General features: G+C 32.3%; 1 protein-coding gene across 1 annotated transcript in view; it reads left to right on the plus strand.

The window, feature by feature from the left end:
• SRPK2 (SRSF protein kinase 2) overlaps positions 1-20,010 on the plus strand; it is a 250,703-nt gene that overhangs the window by 214,044 nt on the left and 16,649 nt on the right. Inside the window, exons 4-7 of the mRNA XM_044679049.1 lie at positions 11,325-11,433; positions 11,763-11,850; positions 12,093-12,180; positions 16,535-16,641. Coding sequence (XP_044534984.1) covers positions 11,325-11,433; positions 11,763-11,850; positions 12,093-12,180; positions 16,535-16,641 — 392 coding nt within the window. The remainder of the gene's footprint in view (positions 1-11,324; positions 11,434-11,762; positions 11,851-12,092; positions 12,181-16,534; positions 16,642-20,010) is intronic.

Raw genomic sequence — 20,010 nt, forward strand, 5'->3', positions numbered from 1 at the left:
ATTGAGTGCTTTATTCAAGGTCTTCTAAAATAAGTCAAGATTTGAACTTAGATTTCCAGTATGGTACTACATAAGCTAAACATTAATCATTCATTTACATATTGAGAGTTCTCCTTCCCCTTCAGTGGTGAAGACCCATATATTTATTTCACCGACAAATAGTCATCTAGTTAATATGCCTGGACATTGGATATGCTAGTCACATGATGTTCTCAGCTCTCGCTGACTCTTGTTCTTTAACTTTTAAATTTCTGTTATTCAAAGTAAAACATACTTTCAAATTGCCAAGCATTCCTTAAGAATGCAAAAGCACATTTGTCATTTACGTGATATTGGAAAGGATATCATGCATATAGCTTTATTAGAGTAGGTGTTCTTATATTCACCTGATGGTTTCTTTCTCTTCATTGGGTTATAAGATTTTAGATTTAGAGCAGGGATCTTTGAGGTCATCTCATCCAATCTTCCCATTTTTCAGATGATAACTGAACCTCAGTTTTTACTACTTTGTCCTCTCAGAAGTGTAAATATCAGAGGTGGAATTTGAATTTAAGACCTCTTACTCAAAATCCAGCTACTGCACCATTTTGCCTCTTGGAAAGTTCTCAGCTATATTTCTTCGTTGTATTAGGCACAGTTTAAATGTTGGGGATGTGAAGATAAAAGCAAAATAGTCCTTACCCTCAAAGGACTTACATTATATTCAGCAAAATATATTCAATATACACATATATTGATCTGTACAAAATAAAGGCCATTTTTAAGAGGATTTATACTAACATTTAGAAGGTCCAGGAATGTTGTTATATTGAAGATGGCATTGGAACTGAATCTTGAAAGAAACTATGTATTCAAAGAGGGAGAATTTAAGAAAAAGTATATCTAAGACATAGTCAATGCAAAGGCATGGTGAAAGGAGTATTACATATGAGGAGCAAAAAGAAGGGCAGTATGTTTCGATTGTAGAGTGCCTTAGTAGTGGGAGTAATGTGATCAAGCCAGAAAAGTAAGCTGGTGTTGGTTGTGTAATTAGAATCTTCTCCCCAGGACTCCAGTTCCCAGCATCCCACTTTCCTTCTCACATTACATCCTTACGTTTTAGAGAAAGTTTGTGTGTAACCCCATGCCTCTCTACCTTTTTTTTGCGCAAATGCAGCTGAGAAAACTTCTCTGTATTCAGGCTTTACTTTTGTCTTTTATTTCTTCCATTTAAGTGATTATTAATAAATCTTATAAAATATAATACTTAGAGTTATTGGATATTAATTTTAATCTTTGAGAGTATAATTATGTTCATATAAATGCCAGAATAATTATTACTTGAACCCAGAACTTACAGGGAACCTCTGAATTTTATTGAGAAAGCTAATGATATGGTCAGATTGTCACTTTAAAGAAATCATCTGGGTAGCTTTGTGTAGGATGGTTTGGTTCAGAAGATATTGGAAACAGAGATGAACTTGGAAACTTTTGAAGTATAGTTAAGAGTTGGTGAATCCTAATTTAGAGGTAGTTGCTATATAAATGTAGAGAAAGGGGGTAAATGCAGAAAATATTGTGAAGGTGGAAATAGCAAGCTTTGAAAACTGGAAATTGGGGTAGGAGACAATGAAGAGTTGAGAAAAAAACTGGGAGACTAAAGCACTATAACGCTTCAGTTGAATTTAAAATATGGGTAAGAATTACTCTTTCAGTAAAGTTGACAACAAAAATAGACTTGATTCAAGAGATAAAGAGCGAAATTATATTATACTGCAAAGTGCCAAAGATGAATACCATTACTTAACTTATACATACCAAATGATATCGCATCAAAAATTTTAAGATAAATATAAACTAGTTACCAGGGGGCACTGATAGTATGATAGTAGAACTATCTATCTATTTATCTATCTATCTATCTATCTATCTATCTATCTATCTATATATCTATATATCTCTATCTATATCTCTATCTATATATATAACTTTGAGGGACCTCATTTAGAGCTAAATGATCTATCCAAAATTAAATAAGGACTTGGAATTTTTGAAAAGTTAGGTGTTATAGATATCTGGTAATTACTGAATGGGACTACAAAGTAGTATATGTATTTCTCAGTTGTATGTAGCAACTTCACAAAAAATTGATCTGTAGTATGACATTAAAAACCTTTCAAATGCAGAAAAGCAGAAATATTAAACACAGGCTTTACTAATCACAGTGTAATAGAAACTGTATTCAATAAAAAACCTTAAAAGGATTAAAAATTAATTGGAGACTAACTATTGAGAAGAATCAATGGATCACAGAACAGGTCATAGAAACAAAAGATAATTTCCTAAAATGTGTTCTTTTAAACACTGAAAGAACAAGTCACAATTTTTATCATGTACTCAAACAGCCTTTAGGAGAAAGTTTCTCTCTATAAACACATTTTTTTTTTACAAAAGAGAGAAAGAAGTTATCAACAGATTGGGCATGCAACTGAAAAATACCCAAACTAGAAAACCAACATTTTATACCACTCAAACACAAAAATAGAATTTCTGAAAAATCAAGGAAGAAGTTAGCAAAATTGAAAGCCAAAAAACAATTAATAAATAAAATTAGATTCTTATTTTTTTAAAAACTGCTCTAAAGTAAATTGTTTGATAATTTGATAAAGAAAATATTGAAGAAACCCATGTGTTTGCCATCAAAACTGAAAGAGAGGGGCAGCTGGGTAGCTCAGTGGAGTGAGAGTCAGGCCTAGAGACAGGAGGTCCTAGGTTCAAACCCGGCCTCAGCCACTTCCCAGCTGTGTGACCCTGGGCAAGTCACTTGACCCCCATTGCCCACCCTTACCAGTCTTCCACCTATGAGACAATACACCGAAGTACAAGGGTTTAAAAAAAACTGAAAGAGAACTCACAATAAATGAATGATAAAGTAAATTATTAAAAACTATTTTGCTCAACTAATATGCCTCTTAAACTGGTAATATAAATTAAATGGATATTTGCAAATATGTAAAATGCTCTTATTTATAGAGCAATAATAAATAGAGGATTTCACCTAGAAAGAAAAAGAAATTTAATAAACTATGAGCTCCCAAAGGAAAAATAAAAAATGAAATAGTGGGACCAGAAGGTTTTACAAGTGGACTGTATTAAAATTCAAAGGACAATTAATTCCAATATTACAAAAACTGGAAAAAAAGAAATGAATGGATCCTTCCAAATTCCTCATGTGATACAAAATAGTTTGATACCTAAACCAGAGTCAAGAAAGAAAGGTCCAAGCCACATATATAAAAGATTATACACTTTGACCACATCGGATTTATACTAAGAATACAACATTGGTTCAGTATTGGGAAAAATCATAAACATAATTGACCAAATTAATAACAAGAAAAAAAAGCAATGATTAAGTCAATAAATGTAAGGAAATGTTTTGACAAAGTACTACACTTATTTCTTATTTAAAAAAACCTAGAAAATATAGGAATAAATCAATCCTTTTTTAATATGGTAAGAATAAGAATAAGAACCATCATTACAGATGTCATGAGGATAATCTTGGAAGCCTTTAAAATGAGGGGGGGGAAGCAAAGATGTTCATTTTTACTACTACTCTTTGATATATATATATATATATATATATATATATATATCTCAAAGTGCTGACTATAGCAATAAGACAGGAAAAAGAAATTGAAGAAATAAAGGCATAGGCAAAAAGGAAAGAATAATATATTATCTTGGTTTAGTTAGAAAATCTGGATGATCAACTAAATAATTAATTGAAACAAACATCGGTGGCATTATAGGATATATCATAAATTACATAAATCATCACCATTTCTATATATTACCAACAAAACCTAATGGAAATATATAGAATTTCCTTTAAAAAGTATAAAATACTGAAAAGACCTCCAGGAACTGATGCAGAGCGAAAGGAGCAGAGCCAGAAGGACATTGTACACAGAGACTGATATACTATGGTAAAATCGAATGTAATCGACTTCTGTACTAGCAGCAATGCAATGACACAGGACAGTTCTGAGGGATTTATGGTAAAGATGCTACCCACATTCAGAGGAAGGACTGCAGGAGAGGAAACATATAAGAAAAACAACTGCTTGAACGCATGGGTCGGGGTGGACATGATTGGGGATGTAGACTTGAAACTACCACACCAATGCAACCACCAACAATTTGGAAATAGGTCTTGATCAATGACACATGTTAAAACCAGTGGAAATGTGCATCGGCCATGGGTGGGGGGAGAGCGGGGGGCGAAGGAGAAAGTAGGAGCATGAATTATGTAGCCATGTTAAAAATGAATGTTAATAAATGTTTAAAAAATATATAAAACATTTACCAAGGAACACAGAGCAACTATATAAAAATAACTGCAAAACGCTGGAAATACAGATAGAATTAAATTAGAAGGAGTAGTATCAGTTGCCTATGGATAGAGCTGAAGCATTATAATAAAAATGACACTACTACCTAAAATAATTACTTATTCAGTGCCATACCAAAATAACAAAGAATTGTTTTGTAGAGCTTGAAAAAATAAGAAAATTCATCTGGAAATATAAATTTAAGAATCTCAAGGGAAATACTGAAAAAACAACAAAAAAAGGCAGGAAGAAAGTAGGCCTAGAAGTGCCACATATCAAATTATACTAGAAATCAATGATCATCATAATTATATTAGTTAATAATTAGAAAGGTTGATGTGTATAACAAATTAAATCTACAACATAAAATAGCAAATAATTCTAGTAGCTGATAAATCCAGTGACTTCATCTGCTGGAGTAATAACTTACTAATTTGAAAAAAATTGAGAGAAAAATTGAAAAGTCAGTCTCACTGAAATTAGGCTTATAATACCACCTTTCAACCATGTACAAAGATTAACTGCAAATAGATACAGCACTTAAATATAAAAAGTTATACCATAAGCACATTAGAAGAGCAAGGAAGGAATACTTTTCAAATTGAAGGATAGGACAAAATATCATGACTAACAAGGGAGTAAGACATTCACAGAATATAAAATGGACAATAATTTCATAAATTTAAAAAAATGGTTTCCACACATAAATCTAATGAAGGTAAGATCAGAGTGGAAACTTTATCGTGGGGAAAAATCCTTTACAGCAAGATTTTCTGATAAATACTCATTTCCATTATGTAAAAGGAATTGACACAAATGTTTAAGACTAAGAATAATCCCTCATTTCATCAATGGTCAAAGATTATGAATATACAGTTCTCAAAGGAAGAACTAAAATTCCACAACCACCACATGAAAATGCTCCAAATTACTAAGAAATTAAAAATATAAATTCATGTATATTTGAATTTCTACCCTATACCAATCAGATTGACAAAGAGAATAAAAAAAGGAAATGGCAAATATTAATGGAGTGTTGGAAAACAGGCACATTTATGCCTATCAGGAGAACTATAAATTATTTCAACCATTTTGAAATACAGTTTGAAGCCATACTTAAAAAGTTACAAACCAGGGGGCAGCTGGGTAGCTCAGTGGATTAAGAGCCATGCCTAGAGACAGGTTCAAATCCGGCCTCAGACACTTCCCAGCTATGTGACCCTGGGCAAATCCCTTGACCCTCATTGCCTACTCTTACCACTCTTCCACCTATAAGTCAATACACAGAAGTTAGGGTTTAAAAAAAAAAAAGTTACAAACCTGTGTGTTGCCTTTGACACACCAATACCCTGATTAGGCCTGTACCCTAGAGATGTTAGAGAAAGAGGAAACTATCATCTATATTAAAAAATATTTAGAGCAGTTCTTTTTGTGGTGGCAAAATACTAGAAACTAAATGGGGTGTCTATCAGTTGGTGGCTGAACAAATTATGCTACATATGTGCAATAGAAAATGTTTATTCTAAAAGAAATAACAAAAGGGATGGTTTCAGAGAAATCTGAGAAAAGTTGAATGAGCAAATGCAGAACAGAGTGCCCAAGAATCAGGAAAACAATTTAAATAGTTAAAAAAAAAGTTATGAAGACAATTTAAAAAGACTTAAGATCTCTAATGAATGAAGTAATTAACCACGATTCCATATGATTGGTGATGGTCTGTGCTAGTGATGGCAAACCTTTTAGAGATGGAGTGCCAGGCCCTGTCCCCATCCCCCAAAGCAAGTACCACATCAAGCCCTTAGCTTAGTCCAGATAGGGGAGGAAGGAAGTGCTCTCATTGGCTGCTGGGCAAGGGGTGGGAGAAGTGAGGAATGTTCTCTGGCCCATGGAGAGGTTGAGGGGAATGGCTCTCCTTCAAGTCCTTGTGGCTTTCTAGCAACAAACTTTGGTGGGTGATAGCAGGCCTGCCCACAGAGAGGGCGCTGTGTACCTTTTTTTGGCACATGTGCCATAGGTTCACCATCATTGGTCTATGATACTTATCCTCTCACAGAGAGATGATGGATTCAAGATGTAGAATGAGAGATATATTTTTAGATATGGACAATATGGAAATTTCTTATACTTGACTATGCATTTTTGTTACAAGTTTTTTTTCTTTTGAAATGGAGGTTAGGCAAGGAAAAGAAATGTTTTTTAACTGAAAAATAAAATTAAATGTTGGGGGGGAAAAGACAATATCCTTGATGTTGTGAAGCTGAGTGATATGTTCTTGATAGTGAGAGAGTGAAAATTCAGAAAAGGAGGGGTTGGGAGCTCAAGCCCAGGTACTATGCAGGTGAATAAACTGATCTTAAATTGGGTTATAGCGGAGCTGAGTTTTTATAGGATTTTTAGAGATTATTACAATGTTCTGTTAGTCCTTTAAAACATTTACTTTTGTCCATTGGTTTATTTAATTTATGTCATAAATATCCACATTGCTGGTCAATCTGACAAGTGATCACATGGTGATAGGCTCTTACCAATCAAAAGGTACACTGGTGGGCAAGGGGAGCATAAAGGAAGGAAGGAATGCTTGTTTAGCATTATTTCCATCGATCAGAATGAATATTTAAATGTGAAAAGTGTGTATGTTATACATTGAGTATATTGGAACACTTACTTTTACCTCATCTAATTTACAATCGAGAAGCCTATTTTCTTAGAGTAGCTATTATTATTATTATTATTAATTATTTTTAAGATAACTGCAAAATTTGGCTACTCTAAACTCTTGGAACTTAGTATGGTAGAGCTTTAAGGAGTCTTGAGTAATCATTCAGCCTAACATTCTCATCTTGATGATGAAACTGAGGCACAGAGAAGTTAAGTGACGATCATTATCACATAGCTAGACATGGTACAGCCTTGCTTCAAAGCCACTAGTTCTGGTTCTTCAAATCCTGGGCTCTTGGTAGTACATGTCACGCCACCTCTTAATTACTAGTTGTTCCAATTGCTTTTTAAGCATTGTGTGGGAGCGTGGTATTATGATTATTTACATCTTCTTATTTTTTAATGGGGTTCAGATAGAAGCAGATCTGGGACAAGTATTACTGTCGTTCTTTATGTTAAACTGTTGCATAAATGTATAAAGTAACTGCTTTTTGTAATAAAAAATTAACTTATATATTCATCCTCTGTAGGCTTACTTAAAGCAAACTAAATTTAAATGCCAGTAGGAGTCAGAATAACAAGGATAATATGTATTACATCTTTTTCTTAGATGATTTTGATTTCTCCTAATTCTCTAGGTTTCATTATTTTGTTAATATAGTTGGAATTTTTATAGTTACAGGAATAGTCTTTAACACAAGTGCTGTTTTCTCAGTCATACACATTTGATAGTCTAATAATAAATGCTATGTATTTATAATTTTAACATTTATAAATGTATTACATTACATAATTTGAATTTACAGCAAACACAAGAAGTGATCATTTCCATTTTAAAGATACAATTGAGACAGAAAAATTAAGTTACTTTCGTTTTGTCATACAATTGGTAAGCACCAGAAACTGAATCCAGGTTTTCCTGACTTCAAACTACATACCCTCACTACAAAATAAAATTGTCTTCCTCCAGGAACTAATACTTTAATGCTCTCTAAAGTTAAAGAATTATAGTTTAATACCATTTACAATTTGGTGTCCTCCAGCTTTAATTTTAGAACATTTAGTTCAGACTGTGATTCAAAAACATTTTTTATCTTTTTTAGCAACAACAAAAAAATATTTCTTGTCCTCCTATCCCTCTGTATGGGCTGTTCCATATGCCTCAAATATCTTCCCACTTGACTTCCTCTTGGAATCCCTAGCTTTTTTCAAGGCTCAGTTTAAGTACCATTCTTAAACAAAGCCATACTAAATAACTTTAAGTATTAGTACCTTCCTGTAGAAAATTATTTTGTATTGACTAATCTGTTTTCATGTTAGTTCTGTCCTATAGAATTCAAAGTCCTTATGAGTAGAAGATTGCTTTTTAAAATTTGTTTATATATTCCCAACATGCCAGCACAGTGTCTTGTAACTAGTAGCTACTTAAAAATGACTATTGAATGCATTATTATTATTATTATTATATTTCAGGGGAGAAATGTATAATATATATAATTATACTTCACATTTCATGATGTTTTACAGTTTTTAGTGTTTTTATAAGCCTATTATTTAGATATACTACAAGTGCTTTCTAAATTTTTATCAATGAAGAAACTAAAAAAAATCAGTGTTGCTATGCTCAAAAACTGAGATTAAACAATACTATTTAAATCTTCATCCTTGTATGATAATTGCTCAAAGTGGTTACTTCTATACCCTAGATGTCACTGAAGAATTCTGATGGTGTTTTGTAGTCACAATTCCTTCTCTCTTCAATCCTATTGGAACTTTAGTCTAGATGCCAATTGGTGATATCTACACTGTGATCCCTTTTCTTCCTTATGTTATAATTTCTGCTTACCAACAGGCAATTTTATTTTCTCTCTTCTTAAGAGAATATCCATTTAGAAGCTGGAAGGTACATACCAATGTCAATGGGAAGGTTTGGAAAGATAATTAAGGACCTGTCCAGTGACTTGCAATGCAGTAAATTCTTTTTTTTTTTTTTAAACCCTTACCTTCCGTCTTGGAGTCAATACTGTGAATTGGCTCAAGGCAGAAGAGTGGTAAGGGTAGGCAATGGGAGTCAAGTGACTTGCCCAGGGTCACACAGCTGGGAAGTGTCTGAGACCAGATTTGAACCCAGGACCTCCCATCTCTAGGCCTGGCTCTCAATCCACTGCCCCCTAATGCAGTAGATTCTTAATGAATATTTCTCAAAGTGAATTATGTTGATAGTATAGAAATACTTAAAGATTGCAGAGTGAAAGGAGCAGATCCAGGAGAACATTGTACACAGAGACTGATACACTGTGGCACAATTGAACATAACGGACTTCTCTATTAGCAGCAATGCAAGAATCCCCAGAGTAAGACTGAGGGACTTATGAGAAAGAAAACTAGCCACATTCAGAGGAAGAACTGTGGGAGGAGAAACACAAGAGGAAAAACAACTGCTCAAACACATGGGCTGATGGGGATGTAGACACTAAACGATAACTCTAGTCCAACTATTAATAATATGGAATTAGGTCTTGATCAATGATACATGTAAAACTCAGTGGAATTGTGCATCGGCTAAGGCGGGGGGGTTAGGGGGAGAGGGAAAAAACATGAAACATGTAACTATGGGAAAATATTCAAATTAAAAAAAAAGAAATACTTAAAGAAGATACTGCAAATCACTACATGGAATAAATCTATTTTTATTTTAATATATTACTATTAACAAACTAAAATTAATATGAAATTCTGTTAAAGAAGAAAATAATATATCATTAGGTTATTTGAACATAAATATTTGTTGTCAGTACAGTAGTTCTTCAGACTCTACAGTGCCTTCAAATACACAACTGAAAGACTTACTCTCCTACTGAGGAAGTTCTAGTGTCTCCCAATTGTTTCTAGGCTAAAATAAAATCTCTTCTATTTGACATTTAAAACCCTTCACAATTTAGTTTTGACTGGATTTTGTAGATTTATTACATATTATTCTCCTTCACATACTTGATGACTCAGTCCCAGTATGGCCCATTTGTTCCTATCTCCAGTCAGCAAGCCTTTTTTGCCCTGATTCCGCCTCTACCCCAGGCCTTTCTTTCTCTTCCCCTTCCTCTCTCCTTGACCCTCCTTCTCTCCCTCCATGATTCCTTGCCTGCCTCTCTCCGTGGGTGCCTTCCTTTGTGCATGCCTCCTTCTATGCCTTCCTCCCTCATTCTCTCCCTCTTTCCCTTCCTCCCTCCAGTCTTCATATCTCTACCCACCTTTAAGTGCCACCCCAGACACAAGACCTTTCCTTACATTGCATGTTTTTTACCTCCATGTGTACATATTGTTTCCTTCAGTGGAATGTAAACTGCTTGAAGAAAGGACTATTTAATTTCTCTCTTGTATGCCTAGTGCCTATTATAGTGCTCCACCTATTTTAGGTGCTTAATAAATACTTGTTGATTGATTAAGACTTGACTTTCCAGTTCTGCCTTGGCCATTCACTAGCAGTATACCTGGGCAAGTACTTGGTCTTTTTGAAACACAGGTTCCATACTGATGAAATAGGAATAACAACTCCTAGAGATATAATCCAATGAAATTACTGACTGTAAGGAAAGACTCTTAAATGAAGTAATTTATTTATAATAAGAAAAACCACTTCCTATTAACTGTAGATTTATTACCTAATAAAAACATAAAGGAATATTACTTTGTGGTAAGAAACTAAGAATATGAAGAATTCAGAGAAACAAAGGAAGATTGATATACAATAATATAGGAGGAAACTTCTAAAAATATAGTATGTACAGTAATTATAGCAATATAATGAGAATCATCATAGGTACTTTCAGTTAATTATTGATAATTTTCTCTGGTAGAATTTTGGGCATTAGTTGGTTAATATCTGCTTTTAAAACAATATTATCAATTCATTTGTAAAAAATTAAAATAATACTTAGTTTAATAGCATTATTCTAAGAAAAATTATTTATAAACCTTAATTTTCAGTGTAAAATTTGATTAATATCATGATGTGTTTCATTTCCATGTGCTCATTAATGAGCACATCTTGCTTCAACTACATTCAATAGAATGGGATGATGAGAAAGAAGTAGGTGGGTGAAAAAACATTTTTTTTTGCTTAGAAAAGGCTTTGTTGATAAAATAATTTAAATTTTCTTGAAAATAATTAAATTATTCAACAAATTTCATGTTATATTTTGCCATAGCGCATCAGATGCTGAAGGTAATAGAAGTAAGAAACTTTTGTTTTTGTTTCCTGACTTAATAGAAAAATTTTTTTCCTTGTAAAAGGTGGCTATCATCCTGTGAAAATTGGAGACCTTTTCAATGGCCGCTACCATGTTATTAGAAAGCTAGGATGGGGACACTTCTCTACAGTCTGGCTATGCTGGGATATGCAGTAAGAGCTATATTTTTTCTTTATGTGTTTAGCTTCCTACTTAAATATAACAATTTATTTTGCTAAATGGAGACTATAGCAGGACAAATCTATATCTGAACGGGAATTCTGCCCATAGTATTCTTCAGCAAGTGGTTGGGCAAGTTTTGGTCAAAAGATCTATAGTGAGGAGGAAAATGTTAAGAAAACCTTTTTTAAATCACCCACCTCCCCATTTGTAATTCTCTTTGGGAGGAGATTTTGCATTTGCATTCTTCTTCTTAAATTGTTTTTAGTACTGATGATATGGTTTCTTTTCTTAAAATAGAGCACTTTGTTTTATTTTGAAGGGGGAAAAGATTTGTGGCAATGAAGGTTGTAAAAAGTGCCCAGCATTATACAGAGACAGCCTTGGATGAAATAAAGTTGCTTAAATGTGTAAGTATTGTCAAAAGTTTATCTTAATAACAGGAAAAATTAATGACATCAAAACTTGGTCTATTTTAATTGCATTTTAATGTATTATATTACAATATAATAATAACCCAGAATTTCTTTTCATGATTTTGAAGAATCAGTTTTTATTAAACTATACCTTTAAAACATAGTTTTGCTTAGAAAATGAGGATTAATTTAAAGTTATTCTCTCAAAAGTATTTTCATACTTTTTTTATTCTTAGGTTCGTGAAAGTGACCCAAGTGACCCAAACAAAGACATGGTTGTACAGTTAATTGATGACTTCAAAATTTCAGGCATGAATGGCATACGTATCCTTTCTAAAATATCTATCCCAACATGATGGATGGAGAAAAGTGAGATCGTTGTACTCTTTATACATGAATTAGTTTTATTGTTCTGTCATTATATGTAAAATATATCAATCCCAGTACAAATTTCATGGGTAATCTATAGCCTACCATTCTTTTGACTTTTTGCAATATTGACATTAGTTATGGATGTTTAGGTAGTCAAGGTTATTCAGAGGTAAGAGATAGGTAAAGAAGGGGAAAGCAAAATAATATTATTGTAGGAGAAATAGAATAAAATAGAGTATTAGGTGAGAATGAGGAAGATGATGAGTGAAATATGAGTAGGTGAGGAGGGCATTGGAGGATAGGAGGAGAAGAGAGGATTACATGATGCAAAACAAAGTGTAGCCAAGATGGCTGACCACCTCTCCCCCAGAATAAGAGCTCTGCTTCTTACTCTCTTTGCAACAGTGGGAAGTTACTTACCTCTCAGTTTCCTTATTCATAAAAAGAAGATGATATTGAACTAGAAAAACTTTGCGGTCTCTTCTAACTCAAATCTATGATAAGCAAGTATGTATTAAGTATCAACTATGCTAGCCACTATGCTAGGTACCGGGAATACAAAGGCAAAAATAAAACAATGTCTTCCTTCAAGGAATTTATAATCTGTGATTCTAGGGTTGAAGGACAAAACCAAATATAATAGTCATGACCTAAAGTATTAATGGATTGGACTTACTCATAAAATAGAAAGGTTAAAGAAAAAGAAATTGAAGGGATGAAAGTCGGCAATCAGGAGACTAAATTGTCACTCTTTACAGATGACATGATGGAATCTTAAAAAATCAACTAAAAAGCTAGTGGAAATAATCAACAACTTTAGAAAAGTTGCAGGACACAAAATAAACCCACATAAATCATCAGCATTTCTATATAATTTCAACATAACTCAGCAGTAAGAGTTAGAAAGAAACTCCCTTTAAAATCATCCTAGATCAGTGATTGCCAAAGTCCTCCTGCCCCCTGGTGGATGCTGCAGAGATCCAGGGGAGCAGTGATGACCACAGGTGCATTTATCTTTCCTATTAATTGCTATTAATTAATTTCCAGGGGCTAAGTAATATTTTTTCTGGAAAGGGGGCGGTAGGCCAGAAAAGTTTGGGAACCACTGTCCTAGATAGTATAAAATATTTCTGAATCTTTTTGCCAAGGTAAGCATAGGAATTATATGGACACAACTACAAAACATTTTGGACACAATTAAAATTATATCTAAACAATTGGAAAAACACTAATTGCTCATAGGTAGGATGTGCTAACATAATAAAAATGATAATCCTACCCAAATTAATTTACTTATTCAGTGTCATAGCTATCAAACTACCAAAAAACTTTTTTACAGAATTAGAAAAATTATAATAAAGTTCATTTGGAAGAACAAAAGATGAAGAATATCAAGGGAAGTAATGAAAAAAATGTGAAGGATGGGGGCCTAGTAGTACCAGATCTTAAACTGTACTATAAAGCAGTGGTCATCAAAACACTATGGTACTGGCTAAGAGACAGAAGGGTGGATCAATGAAATAGATTTGGGTTAAATGACCTCAGCAAGCTAGTGTTTGATAAACCCAAAGATCCTAGCTTTTGGGACAAGAACCCACTATTTGACATAAACTGCTGGGAAAATTGGAAAATAGTACGAGAGAGATTAGGTCTAGATCAACATCTCACATCCTACACCAAGATAAATTCAGAATGGGTGAATGACTTGAATATAAAGAAGGAAACTATAAGTAAATTAGGTGAACATAGAATTGTATACCTGTCAGATCTATGGCAAAGGAAAGATTTTTAAGACCGAAAAAGAGATAGAGAATATTACAAAATGTAAAATGAATAATTTTTACATTACATTAAATTAAAAATGTTTCATACAAACAAAATCAATGAAACCAAAATTAGAAGGAAAGCAACAAATTGGGAAGAAATATTTATAACAAAAACTCTGACAAAAGTTTAATTTCATAAATTTATAAAAGGAACTAAATCAATTGTACAAAAAAATCAAGCCATTCCCCAGTTGATAAATGGGCAAGGGACATGACTAGGCAGTTTTCAGATAAAGAAATCAAAACTTTCAGTAAGCACATGAAAACATATTATAAATCTCTCATAATTAGAGAAATGCAAATCAAAACAACTCTGGGGTACCATCTCACACCAAGCAGATTGGCCAATATGACAATAAAGGAAAATAATACATGTTGGAGGGAATATGGCAAAATTGAGACACGAATACACTGCTGGTGGAGTTGTGAATTGATCCAACCATTCTGGAGGGCAATTTGGAATTATGCACAAAGGTGATTTAAAAGAATGTCTGCCCTTTGATTCAGTCATGCTACTGCTAGGTTTGTACTCCAAAGAGATAATAAGGAAAAATACTTGTACAAAAATATTTATAGCCCCACTTTTTATAGTGGCAAATAATTGGAAAATGAGGGGGTGTCCATCAATTGGGGAATGGCTGAACAAATTGTGGTATCTGATGGTGATGGAATATTATTTTGCTAAAAGGAATAATGAATTGGAGGATTTCTATGTGAACTGGAACAACCTTCAGGAATTGATGCAGAGTGAAAGGAGCAGAACTAGGAGAACATTCTACACAGAGACTGATACACTGTGGTACAGTCGAATGTAATGGACTTCCTTAGTAACAGCAATGACCCAAGACAATCCAGAGGAACTTAGGAGAAAGAATGTTATCCACATCCAGAGAGAACTCTGAGTAGAAATGCAGATGAAAGGCATTTCCTTGATCACATGGTTCAATGGGGATATGATTGCAGATGTTGACTTTAAATGATCACTAATGCAAATATAAATAATAAAGAAATAAGTTTTGAACAATGATACATGTTTAACCCAGTGAAATTGGTTGCCGACTCTGGGAGGAGGGAGAGGAGAGGGGAAAGGGGAGGGAAAGAACATGAATTATGTAACCATTGAAAAAAATTCTTAATTTAAAAAATAGAAGGATTAAGGGACAAGCATTTATTACACTCCTACTATGTGCCAGGCACTATGCTAAGTACTTTGCAAAAATTATCTGATTTTATTTTCACAGCAACCTGGGAAAATGGGTGCTGTTATTTCCTCCTTTAATAGTTGAGGAAACTGTTCAGGATGGAAAAATAGTTTGGAAAGCAAACTACATAAATTTTTTTGAATCTTAAGAAACACTTTAAAAACAAAGATTCTTAAAACATTCAAAATGGAAGATTGTGTTAGAATTTATTTTGCCATACTTGACTACAAAAATCAAGTGTGGCAGTCATGATCCTTAGACAAGACAGTGATAAAAATAAATATACTTAGGAGAGACAAATATGAAAGTTATATTTGGCTTAAAGGCATCATGGATCAGGATAGATATTAAATAAAAATAGATTGAATAATATATCACCTAATTGCTTATAGGAAAATGTGATTAAAATAGAAGATCTAGATATAGGTAGTGATGAATTGTTGGTTTCTTCACCTTACCTGTTTCATATTTCAATAGATATTCTAGATATTAAAGATAAATTAAAAATTTGAACAGAATGTTAGCTCTACTAGTTGTGGTAGCACTTTTTGGGTGTTTGGTTCTGAACATTAAGGAATATGGCTATTTTCTTCCCTTGCACTATATCTTTTACAAAAATTGATCATATGTGAGAGTATGTAGAATTTGTAAATAAATGCAAAAGGAAGATTTATTAAGAATATCCTTTCTAGATAAACAATAAAAATTATAACTTATAAGGGAAAATAGGAACATAAGACATAGATGAAAAGTGGAGTTTATTGGAAAAATGAAAATGGATAATAATTAATATTTTCTTAAATAATGAAAGGTTTTAAGAAATCACAGAAGTAATAATTACATTTTCAAATTGCTATAGTGAAACAACATACCAAAGTTTGTAGAATGTAGCTAAAGTAGTCTTTAGATGAAATAAGAGTGAAAATTAATCATAATAATTAAGATTTTACTTAAACAAAAAACAAACCCAAATTAGTCAGCAAATTAATATGCTAACCCAGTCAACTGCCCTATCTAGTTGCCTTTAAGTAAAGAAATGTTTTAGTAACCCCCTTCTTTGAGGCATCAGTATCGTTAAGCCCCCTTTCCTCTCTGCCTATTAATAAATCTGAGAAAAAAAAGAAAAAAGGGTAAACTTTTGGAATATGTGTATTCTTAGACTATATAATATTTTTCAAAATACTAATTTTGCAATTTTAAAACTTTTTATTTTTCCTTTGTCTTTATTCAGGTATCTACCATCATAATACTTGTATATTTTCCTTAACTGAATGCTAGATGTTTGTATGGTCTTTGAAGTACTTGGCCATCATCTCTTAAAGTGGATAATCAAATCAAACTACCAAGGTCTTCCCATCCATTGTGTAAAAAGTATAATTCGACAGGTACAATTTCCTTCCTACTCAGCTACACATGTTTTAAATGTAATTGGTTAGTAGTTACTTGTTTTTGGAAATCTTCGTTTATATATAGACACAGACACAAACACAGTCTAATACATTATAATCCCTTACTTTTCTACAAGGAGCTGTGTTTTCATGTTGGTATTCCTTCCTTACATGTCAACTGGAATGGTGTCATAGCCTTATAGATAGTTTGATAAATTGCTTCATCTAAAGAAAAATTTAATGACCCATCCTCCGGTGCTAAGCCTCTCTGAACTTAGTGAGGCTCATGGGGGAAATAGTCTATAAATGAGCCAGTACCTAAATCCTCTATAGCTTGTAGGTAAAGCCTACCAGAGCTGGCATTCTGCTAGTATTTTAGCCTTTGGATTCCACAGTTAACTTCATCTAAGTAAGACTTTAGTATTGTTTGTGATCATTTATTATTTGATGATTTTAATAGACTAATTTTATATCTGTTTTTATGCTTTAAATGCATTATATGTTTATTAGCCATTGATTTCTTTATGCATATTAAACTCTTAAATAAGGAGTTTGATATTAAATCATTGGATAATCTCAATGTATTCTTTAGTAAACACCATTGATAAGACTGATAAGTCATGAAGTTTCATGTAAATGGTTCTAAGAAATGTTGAAGGGAAACAAATTAAAACTGACTTAAGAAATAATTTAATTACTTCTAAAAGTTGATATGATATTTATTTTATCAGCTTATCTGTTAAGATATCTAATAATTATAACTCCAAGTTCTATGGAGTTGGGACTTATATGTGATATGAACTAAAGAAATTGTATTTAGTTTTTAATGACTTTTGCCGCATGATATTAAACTAAATAAAGAAAAATACAAATATGTTCAATTCATGATTAGCACAATTAATACAGTATAATGCATAATAGTATAAATAGTATATGTTATATAAAAATATAGCCTAGTAGATCATCTACTTTGTGGGTAACAAAAGAATTATGAAACTATGGAAAATTTTCAAAGGAGTTTTGAATTAAAATTTTTTTAATATCTGCTTTCTAAAAATTTTTTTTATTTGATCCATCCAATGAGTTTATATAGGGGGCATTAGATTTGACTAAGCAAGAACTAATATTAATATAAACCTCAAAGAAAAAATATATTAAAGGAACTGAGAACTAAATTAAGAACTCAAGTTTTAAAGAACAATTAGCACTCATTTATTACAATCATTTTTTTATATTCCTGTTGTTAACTTATCAATTTTGGTCCAATTTAAGTTCTCCCATTTGCAGTAAATATCATTGCCTGTCAAGATATGATGATATTTGTGTTTATATACACAAATTACTTAATCTCTAAGCATCTATTTAAAACATGTGTCCAACTTCAGCCAGTATTTTTATGTGCTATCACATGAAGTGTATAGACTTATTTTAACGGATGATTATCTTTCAAAAGAGCTACGAATAGCCTAATACAATATTTTCAATATGGACTGCACATTTTCTTAGTCCTGCCTTATATACAGCCTGAAAGAGGACTATAATACTTTTTGATTATCAAAGACACCTAATTTTAGGATTTTGACTTACATTTGATCACTATCATAATTTAGAAATTAATGAGATATTCTTGTCTAAATAGAGATTATTTTAGTAGCTGATAAATTACTGTAATATAATTACCTCTTAGTGGTAGAGCAACATATTGTTATATAAGTAATTGTCAAAGAAGACCTTGTCCCCATGGTTTTGTTATTTCTGTTAGAGAATATGAGTCTGAATGGCTTTTGAATCTTAGCTATTTTGGCAAATACTTATAATCTAACTTCATTAATTCCATTATGGTTTTTTTGGGTGGTGTCTTGATTTCTGTAGAAGAATCAAGGTCTAGAATTTTTTCTCTTTAAGGGTAGAATTATATAGCGTAGTTTTACATAAGAACTGATCATTTCAGCCTCCCCAAATCCCTCTCCATCTGTGTCTGCAGTATATTTAAATATACTAAGAACCATAAATGTTTTAAGGGAGCAACAAGATAAAAATGTTAGCTTCTGACAGGCATTTCCCCTACATATGTTTAATTCTTATCTGTGATCTCCCTTCAAAATAAGATGACAACTGAGTTATACCATATTTCACTTTATTTCTTCACTTTTTGTTTGAGTTTTCTTTCACAAAATGACTAATGGAAAGGCTATTACACACATAAAATGTAAATCAGATTGCTTGGGAAGCAATGTCTCATTGAAAGGTATGTTGAGAATTTGGCTCAAATATAAAAAAGGTTAAAAATAGTTTTTTATGTAATTGAGAAAAATGAAATATTAAAAAAAGAAAATGGTAGAACTGACATTCAAATAAGAAAGGTACAGAATTCTTGTTCATTGGATTTCTTAAAAGTTAAGGAATGACAAAATGTTAAAATAACATATATATGTATAGATATCAGCAATATGTATGTTATGCAGAAGTTTAGAAGTTAATATAATATAGAAGATTAGAAACTAATATAAAAGTCAGTTTGATTTAGCCAAATGGTAATAAGTTGTACAGTGACTTCATTATTGCAATGTTCTGTGACTTCCTTATTTGGTAATAAATAAACTCCAGCAAAATAGAGTATATCCCCATTGTTCGTTAGTAAATAATTTTTTCTGATTTCATGTCATTGGGGAAAAAAATTAATGACCTGATAGTCTTTTGGTGACGTTCCTATGTTCCAAACTTAAATAGGCTGCTTTTTGGACAAGAGATACACAATCTATTGGTACTTGAAGACTTTCTAAGCTTCATAGAACTTACTGGAATGCATGCTTATTTTGCATGACATTCTAGAATTCAGCATTACTCCTATGCCATAATGAGATATTAGACTAGGATTTTAGTGGTATTGATATCATGGATATATCTTTAGAAAGACCCAGCAGCATACTTAAGACTCAAAAAATTTTTTGCCTATAATTGTCCAGAACTATACAACCCTAAAAGCTAGACCTTCAAAAAGTGTATGTGTATTGTTTGTAGTATGTAACACATGTATGTATATACACATATACATATATGCATATATGTACATACATATATATATATTACAGACAATCTGGGTGAACAATGACTTCAAGCTACAATTTGAATGATAAAGAAATTGGGTTGGACTACCTTTTGGAAATTTTCAGGGCTTTAAAAAAAAATCCCAAACTTCTTAAAACAAAAGCCTTTCTTAATATTCTTCTGATGAAGATATGTGATTGAGGATTATAATATACCTCCATCTTTAAATTATAGTTGATGGCATCCAAAAGGTAATGGATTTTTCTTGTAGTAATGAGTAGTTTGCAACATTTGACCAACAAATAATTGCCCACCAGA

Source organism: Gracilinanus agilis, chromosome 5 (genome assembly GCF_016433145.1).
Source record: "Gracilinanus agilis isolate LMUSP501 chromosome 5, AgileGrace, whole genome shotgun sequence".
NCBI classification, from domain to species: Eukaryota; Metazoa; Chordata; class Mammalia; order Didelphimorphia; family Didelphidae; genus Gracilinanus; species Gracilinanus agilis.